The sequence below is a fragment of the Glycine soja genome, chromosome 9 (genome assembly GCF_004193775.1).
Source record: "Glycine soja cultivar W05 chromosome 9, ASM419377v2, whole genome shotgun sequence".
Lineage (NCBI taxonomy): Eukaryota > Viridiplantae > Streptophyta > Magnoliopsida > Fabales > Fabaceae > Glycine > Glycine soja.
This window is the reverse complement of record NC_041010.1, coordinates 32,435,548-32,448,163: the sequence shown is the minus strand read 5'-3', so window position 1 is coordinate 32,448,163 and position 12,616 is coordinate 32,435,548. Positions and strand designations below refer to the sequence as shown.

The window sequence follows — 12,616 nt, the reverse complement described above, 5'->3', positions numbered from 1 at the left end:
TTTCATTTTTATTTCCAGCTTCGATTACTTGCCTTTTTAGCACTTAGCTTTATTAGATAACAGCACACACTCATTTTTATTTTTGATATTCATAGTTTTTTTTTTAATAGCAGCTTTTTTACTTGCTGCTTATTGGTTTATTGTGTGTGCTGTCATCTTCTTACCATTAGAAGCTGTCACCTAAAAAACTCCCCCAAATTTGGGACAATTTTGCTTTGAAACATAATGCTCTCCTACAACCTAAGACAAGGTAGATGGAGATATAATTTCATAGGCTCAAGGTTCCAATCAAGCAATCAGATTTTCAACTCAACATGGGTGCAAGGGATATATCATTCATTCACAAGGTAAGCTTTTCGGCTAAGTAGCCATTTCAATCAGCTATGGCCTTCATCATCTTCAAGCTGATGCACTCATTCCATAATCAGAGATTCATGCAAAAATCATTACTCAATGTTAGTCGTTCTCTCAAAATTAAAGATCACACACTCACTGGGTTGTGGTTAATGAGTACCTTCACAATCAATCTGTCAAACTAACTAACATTTTCAGTCATGATCCTAATCCATGTTCTTTCTCTTCTAATTTGTGCATGCTCATTCAAAGCATATGATCTACGCATTACGCTTCGCTCAAATCATGCAATCGATCATTTCAAACCATTCAAAAAACACGGAATTTTTTTTTAAATCAAACAACCAAACCACTGGATAAATATGGAAATTGTAACTATTCGACAAGCTTTAGAACAAGCTAAACATGCAAACTAAAAACTGAAATTAAAAACTGAAACAGAAATATAAACCCAAATTATAAAGTGTACTAAAAGCAGGAAATGATAATAAAAGTGTTCAAAAGACAGGAAAATAGGATAAAAGTCCTGTCATGGGTCCTGTCGTGCAAAAGGGACATAATCCATAGCTGCTGCATCATCCTCCTCCTTAGAGAGCTCCAGTACCAGTGTTGTCACTGGGGATGCCTGCGGAGTAGAGAGCTCCAGCACAGGTGTGGTCACTGGTGATGCCTGTGGAGTCGTCTCTAGAGTGGCCTCCGCAGTGTCCTCCTGAGTAGCTGGGTCAGTCTCTGGGTCAACCTCTGGCATGTCTGGCTCTGGGATATCTGGTGTGGCTTCTGGGTCGACCTCTGGATCATCCTCCTTAGCAGCCTCTGGCTCCACCTGAGGTTCCTGGGCTACGAAGGCCTCACCTCCCCCAAAAGAAGAAGGTTGGTCTCTTGGCTAGGTCACCTGTGCCATGAAGTCATCCATGCTGATAAAAGGCCCATGCTGAGCCGAGTCATGCATACTCTGCATCACCAGGCATAAGCCACAGTGGATGCTCTGCAACATAGGAACTGTGACCTCGGTGCATCAGCACTGAAATGATGATGATGATGATGATGATGAAGCAGAGGTGCCGGTCTAAAATGGTGCTGACGGAGGTAGGGGAGCTGGTGCAATAGAAGCAGGGGGAGCTGATGAAGATGAACCCTCATATCCTCAAGCCCTGGCCTTGTGGGTCCCTGGGAATGTGACCGAGAGGTCATCCAGGTTCCAACAGTTCTTCTTGATGTAGGCCAAATTAATGGTTGGGCTGAGTGACTCGAAAGTCAAGAAATCTGAGACGACTCCTCGGGCTATGCATAATGTTGTGATCAGAGCTGGGAATCCGAGCCTCGAGGAGTTGGACTAGGCCATCTGAGAAATCTGTCCAGAAATGAAGGAGCCCACATCCATGTCCATATTCAAATCTGATGTGTGGGATGTGGGGTGAAGGTTATAGTACGAGAGGATGCTCCAGGTCTGTGCTAGAGTCATGAGATCCATCCTCAGGAGCTTCCAGGGCGCTCCTTCAGCGTTCAGAACAAATCTGTGCCCTAGAATGCATAATTTGGCCGCAAACTCCTGAGGGTCTGGATGCGACCTGCAAAATAAAGAATAAGCAGTATACTGCTCTCCTGGCTGGATAATCAGTGGTGTCTCCAGGAAAGCATTCAGCATCTCCCCATCAAACTTAATTAGCTTCCCTCTGACTTGAACCTGGCACTGGCGAGGAGATTTGTCTTCTGGGTCGTACAGGTTCGCATAGAACTCCTTAACCAAGGCCACATCAATGTGATCATTTGCATACTGGGTCAAGGCTCTATGGCAATTCCTCCGAATCAGATCTCTCCTGAATTCATCATACTCCGTGACAAAAAGATGCACATTCCTTTCTAGAAGGATGTTACGGGAGTGAACGTTCTATGCATATCTCTCCCATGCGACCTGGGAGACAAATTTGGAAGTGTCATAAGATTCTCAAGGTCGAGAGGTTGGGGGCCTTCTCTTTCTAGAAGCCATCTGCATCAAAAGAACCACAAAAAACAAGTTAGACAGGGTTTTATTCGAAATGAAAGTAGAAAAATAAAACTTAAAAGCAGATTGGGCGCTTAGCGAGATTGCTCGCTTAGTGCACCTTATGAAAAGTAACTCATGCGCTTAGCGTGACAGGTGCACGTTTAGTGCATCAACACAGAAACATGACTCTGGCTAAGCGAGACACCCTCGCTTAGCCTAACAGACAATAGTGGCTAAGCGAGCAAGGCTCGCTAAGCTTTATTCAAAAATAGATAAGGAATTGCGCTTAGTGCACAGGGCGCACTTAGCTTGAACAGACCTCTGGAACATAATTGGCTTAGCGAGCAGGCTCGCTAAGCCCAATTCCAAAAATAACAAAAACAGAGAAGAAATTGCACTTAGCGAGCAGGGCTGGCTTAGCGCATGAACAAAAGTTCAGAAAAACACAAGTGCCTTGGGCTTAGCGAGACAGGCTCACTTAGCCCAGGGTTATTCAGCCAATAGGGTTGAGTGGCTTAGCGAGCAGACTCGCTCATCCACCAACAGAAAACTGAAAAGACTCTAAGAGTCTGAACTAAGCACACTTAACTCGCTAAGCTCGGCATGCCTGCTTTGCAAGTTCATATGAACTCACAAAATAACAGGAAATTTAAATGCTCGCTAAGCCTAAGTGCAATTGCAAAGCGAGTTCATGCAAGCATTCAAACATAAATGATGAACTCGCTTAGCAGGACAGGGCCGGCTTAGCAAGTTCATCTAGAAACCCAGATATTCATCAAAAACTGATGATCTCGCTTAGCGCACAGGCACGCTTAGCGAGATCATCGAGATTTCCAAAAAAATTAGGGCTTTTCAGCCCCTCAACATAAGCCTCTATCAGGCCTCAGATCCTAACCAAAATACACCAAAACTATGTACATTACATGCGAATAAAAAACCCTAACAATATACCTACTAAAACTAACCTAACAACAGTCAATCATCAACAAAAATCAAAACTTTAAACAGTTGTAAGTCCTCTAACCTAAAGTTCAAAACTTGGAAAAATAAAAAGCAAGGTAAGGATGCTTACTTGGATTGATGAAGATGAAAGCAAAGAGGGAAGTAAGGAGAGCAGGCAGAAATGAAAGCACAATGTAGAACGAGGTGGTCACAGGTGAGAGGAAAAAATGCAAGTTTTAAAGGCACAAAGAATGTAACTGCCTAAGGCAGTTAAGCCTTATTTTTGGTTGTTTCAACTGCCTCGCTTAGCGTGTAGACTCGCTAAGCGAGCACACCATGACGTTTGAGTTTTCACACTCACGCACTTAGTGGGCAAGCTCGCTCAGCCCAATGCAAAAAATCTGAAATTCCAGAGAAGGAATTAGGCTTAGCGTGACAAGTCGCACTTAATGAGTTCTGTAGCTATGATTGGCCTGCAACTCTCGCTTAACGGGCCATGGGTCGGCTTAGCAAATTATCATACTCCCTGATGCAATAGTGGGTCGCGCTTAGTGCGTCCCTCTCGCTTAGCGCTATTCCAAACCCAAGAGTTATTTGGACTTAGCGGGCTGACCCGATGGGCCCAATTCTCATAAATGATCCAACAGAAAGGAAATAGCGCTTAGCGCGTCAGTGCACTTAGCGAGATGAGGCTGTGCACTTAGCGAGATGACTCGCTTAGCCCAGTTTCAGAAAATGAAATCACAGAGAGGTTATTGGGCTTAGTGCACAAGGCTTGCGCTTAGCGAGACCCTATCAGCCAATGAACAAGGGTTGATACGCTTAGCGCAAGCTGTGATTCGCTTAGCGCGTAGAGCGCAATTAGCGAGTAGACCACTGAAAAACTTTCTAAGTTATTTTTTGTCCAAAGCTTCAAGGAAGCTCATTCAACCCCAAATGCAAATACAAAACAAATTGATAATTGTTCCATACAACCACGAATAAGCAAGCTCTAGCTAAATGCAATGAAAACAGAATTAAAAGGGAACTGGGTTGCCTCCCAGGAAGCGCTCGTTTAATGTCATTAGCTTGATGCATAGTTCTTCAAGGGTCTGGGTCAAACTTGGTTCCTACCTTCAGAACCTCTTCAGCAAACTCCTTCACCTGCAAACAAACATTCTGGTCCAACAATTGCTTTTCTTCATCAAATAGATCAAAACTGATCTTTTGATCTTCAATGCCCATCTCTAACTTCCACTTTCCAATGTCCACAATGCAGCTTGCAGTTAACATGAATAGATGTCCCAGGATCAAGGGGATCTCAGCATCTTATTCAATGTCCATGACAACAAAATCAGCTAGGAAAGTGAAGTTCTTAACTCGGACCAAAACATCCTTTATAACTCCATACGACCTGGTGATGGAGCAGTCTGCTAACTGCAGCATCATTCTTCTTAGCATTATTTCCAGCTCTCCTATCCTCCAGCACATAGAGAGCGACATTAAATTAATGCTGGCTCCTAAATCAATAAGAGCCTTACCAACAGAAACTACACCGATAGAGCAAGGAATGGTGACACTTCTGGGATCCTTGTGCTTGGGTAGAAGGATGCATTGAATCATTGCGCTAAAATTTCCTTCCACAACAATGGTGTCACTATGTATATACTTGCTCTTCCAAGTTAGCATGTCCTTCAAGAATTTAGAGTAGAGCAACATCTGCTGTAAAGCCTCTCCGAAGGGCATAGTAATCTCCAATTTCTTGAAGATGTCAAGAAACCGAGCTAGATGTCTTTCTTTGTCCTTCATCGAAGGTACCAATGGATATGGCATCTCTCTCCCTTCAACTAGAGATGCCTCATTTTTCTTCTCCCTAGCACGCTCACTCTTACTCTTCTTCTCCTCTTCTCTCTCACTCTCTTTTTCTTTTTCATTTTTTCATTTTTTTCATTTTTTTTGTTTTTGTTTTTCTTTATTTATTTCTGTCTTTTCAACAATTATTGGTCCCTTCATCAATTGGTCATCTTCCTCTTCCTTCTCTTCTTCTTTCTCTTCTTCAACAACTACATCTTGGTGTTTAGCAACCAACCTCCCTTCATCTTCAGCAATAATGGCTCTTCTACCCCTGGTCATGACAACCTACACTCCTCTTTCGGATTTTTTTTCTATATTAGCTCCAAAACTGCTTGAAGGCTTGTCCACCAATTGCTTGGCCAACTATCCCACCTAGATCTCAAGATTCTTGATGGCCGACTCTGTGCTCTTGTGATTTGACATAGAAACCTGCATGAATTGAGCGAGAGTCTTTTCCAGCTTTGTCATCCTCTCATAGAGATTAGGCCCTTGCTGTGGTGGCCTATTGGATGGTCCACCCTGATCTTTGTTGAATTGATTACTAGGGTGAGTTCTCCACTGTCCTTGTTGCTGGTTGTAATTCTGGCCGTGAAATCCTGAGTATCCACCTGCATTAAAATTTTGTCTTGGCTGGTTTCCCATGTAATTAACTTCATGTGTTGTGTCTTGAGTAGGAATACAACAGCCAGATTCATGAGCTCCACCATAAATAGTGCAACCTGCAAAACAAAATAAGGTAAAGATTGACTAGCATTTAATTGAGTTGGCAACTTACTTAATGTCTCTATTAAGGTCTCAAGTTGCTTAGACAACAACTTGTTCTGTGCCAACAAAGCGTTCTGTGATGAAAGCTCTAACAAACTTCTCTTGGTGGGAATGTGTGTCATGTCACGCAAGATAGCGTGATCACTAGCAGCCATATTTTCAATCAATTCCATTGCCTCTTCTGGGGTCTTCAATTTAATTTTTCCCCCAGCAGAAGTGTCAAGTAACTGCTTTGATTGTGGCCTTAGCCCATCAATGAAGATATTAAGCTAGATAGGCTCAAAGAATATGTGGGTTGGAGTTTTCCGCAGCAAGCTACGGAATCGTTCCAACGCTTCACTTAATGACTTATCGGGAAACTGGTGGAATGAAGAAATAGCAGCCTTTCCCTCTGCAGTTTTTGACTTAGGAAAATACTTTTTCAAAAAAATTTCAACAACCTCATCCCAAGTCTTCAAACTGTTGCCCTTGAATGAGTGTAGCCATCTCTTGGCTTCTTCGGATAGTGAAAATGAAAACAAGCTCAGCCTAATCGCATCTTCTGGCACACCGGCAATTTTGACAGTATTGCATATCTCAATATATGTTGTCAAATGTGCATATGGATCCTCGTTGGGTAGACCATGAAATAAATTCCCTTGAATCAGCTGAATTAAAGAATGTGCGTGTGTGATGTTGTGTACCTGCACCTCTGGCCGCGCAATACTTGTAAAGAATTATGACACAGTAGAGCTTGAGTAGTCCTCAAGAGTCACTCTGTGAGGTTGATCTTCAGCCATCCTATGAGCTTCAGATGCACCTATGTGAGATTCCTTTTGTTGTGGGAAAATAGAAGATGATTCTGATGAACAAGGCTCCTCTAGAATAGGTACTGCACTTTCTTGCAAGATTTTTCTTTTCCTTTATGCGTTGTTTCTTCTGCAAGTAGCTTCAATCTTCAAGTCCAAATAAACTAAATCACCTGCAGAAGATCTACGGTGCATACAAAACACTAGCAAGAATAGTGGTTAACCAATTCAAGAGAAAAAACAAATTCTGCACTAACTAAATATTCACAAAAACAAATAATTAAAGAATAAAGAATTAATGCCTACAACTGAACTAGACTTCCCAAATGGAAAGAAGTTCCCCTGCTAAACACCAAAAGAGACAGATGACTCGCTGGGCGAGCTGATGGCGCGCTGAGCGCGTACTTACATGACAGATTCCCTTCAAGATTCCTCTTACTCACTAAGCGGGCTGATGTCTCGCTTAGCGGATGATACCCGCTAAGCGCATTGGCCAAGCTTAGCGAGACACCAGCTACTACACCTTCCAATTTTTCTCCTTTTTACCTGAAAATGAAGTGAAATTTATATTAATTCCATGCGGAGAGCCTCTACTGAGCAAAGATAAAACTAAACAAGAAAATATTTACAATCCTACAAAAAGAACCATAAATTGGAGAAAATATATACATTTTGGAAAATGTTTCTATACAAAAGTTAATCGTAGATGATGACTAACAAGTAGTAAACAAGAACAGTATGTAATACTGACTAGTGAAGTACATAAGTATGTTGAAATTCATACCAGTTTGTCTCCAAAACCAGTTTTTAAACTTACAGGCGCTCAAAAATGGCTCCACATCAGCTCGTCCCATTGACATTTGTAAATTTGACGCAACATTTAGAAGTTAAAATTGCCAAGATTGAACACTACATATTGACCAAAACATGTATCTTGTAATGAATAAAAATAATAAAAGGAAATTCTCTCTATTAACAAGAGATTGTCATAGTTAATCAAAAGCTCCAATGGATGGACACTGCACAAGGCAAAATATGTTCAAAATAAGAACTTCAAATAGTACATTGAAAATTGATACTTTCATGAAAACATACATTAACCAGATATCTCATCTGCAATCATGTAGCTTAAACCCTCTAAGGGATAAAGAAGTTAGATGAGGACAATTGTGTGGTAGCTCAAAATAGGTTTGCGCTTTCAAGCTGATGCTAATACCTGATAATAAAAAATAGATAAGTAGAGATATGAAAAAACCTACAAAGTAAAATATAGCTGACAAAGTGAGTTACCTATTTTAGAAGACTAAAAAAAACAAATGCTCTATCAAGTGGCAGTTTGCACTTACTGACATTAATGTTTGCCTCAGCTCAACATGGCTAGTAAAACAAAAAACAAAAAAAGACCATTAACAAAATACAATTTACAAAAATCACTCTCACTAAAAAGAAATGAATTAGTGGAACATATGTGAAGACACAAATACAAATAGGTATTAAATGATATTAACTTGTTAGCATTAGAGTTTAAAAGAAGAACAACATATTGCAATAAAACCAACCAAGTTCATAGTCGCAACTCATAACTTACAGCAGAAATAATTCCCAGCCATACAACAGTAGATGGAATTTAAAATAATTCATATTTCAGATCATAAGAAGTTAAACTGATCTAAGTTCCATGTTGTTCATGTTAAGGACTTTCAAAAGGTATCACCACCCATACCATTTGTTTACCGTCGAGAAACAAAAAAAAAAGGCTCTGATACCAATTGATTGGGAGAACTGAACCACAAAATTTAGTTGTTGTACTTGAATAGTCTAAAGCCTTCACTAGAATGAGTAGAATCTCATACTTCCATTGTTAGACTCAAGTCCCTCATACCTTACATTTCGATATTAACACCTGTGCTTTTGTTTTCCCTGCAATGGCATTGGTTGGACTTATCCTGGCCTAAGCAAGTGAGATTAATTACTTGATTTAGAAACAGGAACCGGTTTAAGTTATTATGCACATGGACCAAAAAGTTGGTCCAACTGAAATTTTGAAGAGGTTTAGATCAATAAAACGAGACTCTTTTTTATTTATTTTTTTTTCTAGCCAGCCTCTTTACTTCTTTTGATTCTCATTATTACAGGGATACTTTTCTTGGTAACTGGGGTATGTTGACAGAAGGTTCTCAACTACTCAAGCAAGGAGACTATTTATGGTGTGTTGGATATTGGCAGGTACTATTTGTTTGGCTCAGCTTTTTCTCTGCATTGCAAAGTAAAGTAACCAATTTAGATTTGAAGGCACAAGATTTTGATATGGATGGAACTATTGGGTTATTTGAAGAGCTTGACATTGATCAGTCTGGTTCAGTGTTAGTCAAATTCTGATTTAACACTTGCTCAGTCATCTTAATCACACCAACGCATTATGTACAAAAAAGTTGTTAAAGTGGTTTGCATTTTTTACTTCAATGATGAAATGCATACCAGATTTATGAGGAACTGGAATGCCAAATTTGGTGGGCATTTATTGATCAGGTTCCTGACACAATTTTGGTTTCCCAGTTTCCCTAGCACTGACTACATGCAGTGTAAAGGGAGAATGTCCAACATGTTAGATTTGCAGGATAACATTAATGGTAAGCAGTTAATCAAGTCACTCATCTGATTGATAAATATTTATTTATGTATCTTGATTAGTCACTTTCCATTGCTATATCTTCTGCTAAGATTGCATTTATGATTGTTTAACTTACTATGTTACTCCTACCATGGCAAGCTAGTCATATTTCTCAAATTATTCATTCATTTTTCAAAAATTGAATCTAGGTAGTTTAAACATAGGCCTTAAAAGCAAGGATCCGGATTCCCACAATTGGTTTTTCCATGCTATTTACACATTCAGTAACTTCACTAACTTGAAACCGTTGAATGAAAATCAAACTACTCATTTTATCTCTATAAACCAAACTTAAAATACAATATGCTGATAGCTAGCATGGGGAAAACAATGATAGCACCAAATCCAGTTCCTAAAAGCACATGCTGCTTTTGGTATAAAAAAAATTGCAAGCAAGTGCACTAAGATGAAGGAACAGTTCTGAGGAAAATCAAGTGCTGCCTATTTTGTTGCTTGTCACTAGAATGCTACAAAAGTTTCTTGGCATACCTGATTGTGATGATAAGTTAAATGATCGATAAATTTTATGGATAAAGATAATTGTCGTAAAAAAAAATAACATTCTATACGAAGAGCTTTGAGCATAATTTTTTGTGAGTGAAAAAGGAAAACTTCTGAGATTTAAATTTAAAAAAGAAAAGAAAAAGGAGTTTTATTTCTAAAAGTCAATTTTTATCTCCTTTTTTCCTTTCCATTTGCTCTTCAATAAAAAAAAATGTCAGTTATCTGTATTTTCTTTCCTTTCATCTAATTGTATCATTCCTTACAAAGAGTTTTTAAATAATGTTAACACTCTTCTCGACAGAAATTAAACAATATCTTATGGCACATCATTACATATATTGCTAGTACAACTACTTAAGGCTTGGACAATCCTCACCTCACAAGCCAACTTTCTTGGCTGAGTTAGGCTAAACCCAAACTTAAGAACACTAATGTTTGAATATATATTACTTCAAAATAAACTTAACCAAACAAGGACTTAGTTGAAAAGGCATCATGCATGTTGTTTTAACAGCTAATGTTTGGTAGATGAAGTTCAATGAAGAAATCTGATGCTTTTTTTTCTATATATGACAGCACCAAACTTGTTTTCTTGTTATTATCATAGACATATGAAAGGGAAAGCATAAACAAGTGGTTCCAATCCAACCATAATACATGCCCAAAGACCAAGCAACCTTTGGAACACTTGTAATTGGCACCAAATTGTGCCTTGAACAGCTTGATTGAAGAATGGTGTGACAACAACAACTTCAAACTTCCTAAAAAATACAATTCTTCACATCAAGAAACCTATCCTATAGATAGCAAAGAGGAAATTCCAGCTTTGGTTGAAAGCCTATCATCTATTCATTTAGAAGAGCAGACAATAGCAATGGAGAAGATACATATGCTATCAAAGGAAATTCAGGAGAATAGGGTTTTCGTTGCTGAACATGGAGGAATACCACCACTAGTGCAACTCTTGTGCTATCCAGATTCAAAAATACAAGAACATGCAGTGACAACACTTTTGAATTTATCAATTGATGAGGGTAACAAGAGTCTTATATCCACAAAAGGTGTCATTCCAACTATCATAGAAGTTTTGGAGAATGGTAGTTATGTGGCTAAGGAGAACTCAGCCGTAGCTTTATTGAGCTTGTTAATGCTTGATGAGATTAAAGATATTGTTGGTCAATCAAATGGGTTCCCACCTTTGGTGGATTTGTTAAGGAATAGAACAATTACAAGGAAGAAAGATGTTGTGACAGCTATTTTTAACTTATCTATCAACCATGCAACTAAAGTACTGCATATTAGAGCTGGCATTATCGCACCATTGCTTCAATTGCTGAAGGACCCAAACTTGAGAATGATAGATGAGGCTCCCTCCATTTTGTTACTCCTTATATCAAATTCAGAAGCAAGAGAAGAGATTGGACAAATTAGTTTCATTGAAACCCTTGTTGAGTTCATGAGAGAAGGGAGTACATGGGGAGAATGTAATCCAGAAAATTTGAAAAGCATGAAAGAAAACTCATGATGTTGTGAAAGAAAGATTCAGAACTGTTGAAGCATTTGGTGGCAACATTATTTAAGCAATTTTTATTTGTTATTGTATTTTTCTATTATTAGTTTAGAGTCTTCACTTACTAGTACGAAAAATTGATTTGCTACAGTGCCAAACTATAATATTGTTTTGATTGACTGCCCAACTAACATTATTCAAAGCACTAAGAGAAAATTTAAGCCACTATCTGAATTTCACCTACTCAAATACATTCACAATGAATCAGGTTATCTTCCTTGAAATTAAAGTGAAACCAATTTATAACCTGGTGATGGTGGGGTGGCTGAATGCAACGATTTGCTCCTGTTCCATTTCACTATTTACATGTCAATTACAACAATTGATTTGTTGGGTCCACTATCCACAACAACTATATTATTAGCAATAAAACTTGGGTTATTATCCATACCAAGAAAAACATTTTCAGGGACTACGAAATCAACCTTCTCCTAAGTCTGTAAGTCATAGCGAAGGGAGAGATGTGACCATTTGAGAGAAAATGTCCCATAGAGTAAGCAATTGAAGCAACGTTTACCATTCAAAGGTGTGTATCAACCATCAGGTTGATTATGTTCACATGAATTCATCTCATTTAATCAACTATAATATTTTCATCAAATAAATTATTAAGACAATGCCATTAAGAAAAGCTGCAGGAAGAAAATGCCCTCCTTGACTATATCCTTTCATTCAATAAGAAATTATATAAATGTTCAAATAGTATATGTTAAAGCAAGTTGTATCAAGGTGAATCTCTTCTATAAATAGAGGAAGTGAAGAGCATTGGTAGCACAAGCAAGAAGCAAGCCTCACATCTGAGACAAAGTATGTGAGAAAAATAAAGAGATCCTTAGAGAGTGTTCTAAGAGAGAAAAATAGTGAGCCAATTTGTGAGAGTTGTTTCCACAAATTGAAGATACATTGTATTTTGTATTCCAATTATTATTATAGTGGATATTTAAGAGGCCTTCAAGTCCCATGATTTTTCCTTACACACACCGAGAAGATTTTCCACGCTAAAAATTTATAGCGCTGTTATTTTACACTTCTGCATTAGTGCCTATTTTGAGTTCACAAAGGAGGGAAATTATGATGGCATTTCTCAACATGGAACTCAAACTCATAATGAGAGTGATTATTTTGGAAATATCTTTGTACTTCATCATTTTAAGCTTGCCCTTCCCTGTAAATGTACTTTTTCCTTCTAAGTAAGTATGGAATCT

At 38.6% G+C, this 12,616-nt stretch overlaps 2 protein-coding genes across 2 annotated transcripts; one reads left to right on the top strand and one right to left on the bottom strand.

The window, feature by feature from the left end:
• Nucleotides 1–4,588: 4,588 nt before the first annotated feature.
• On the bottom strand, nucleotides 4,589–5,068 carry LOC114368365. The gene has a single exon (XM_028325670.1). The coding sequence runs from the start codon at nucleotides 5,066–5,068 to the stop codon at nucleotides 4,589–4,591; it is 480 nt and encodes a 159-aa protein (XP_028181471.1).
• Nucleotides 5,069–8,678: 3,610 nt separating this feature from the next.
• LOC114368364 (U-box domain-containing protein 15-like) lies at nucleotides 8,679–11,366 on the top strand. Its single transcript, XM_028325669.1, has 4 exons — nucleotides 8,679–8,716; nucleotides 8,802–9,029; nucleotides 9,148–9,195; nucleotides 10,562–11,366. Exons 1-4 carry the CDS (start codon nucleotides 8,679–8,681, stop codon nucleotides 11,364–11,366), a joined length of 1,119 nt encoding a protein of 372 aa, XP_028181470.1.
• The last annotated feature ends 1,250 nt before the right edge of the window (nucleotides 11,367–12,616 follow it).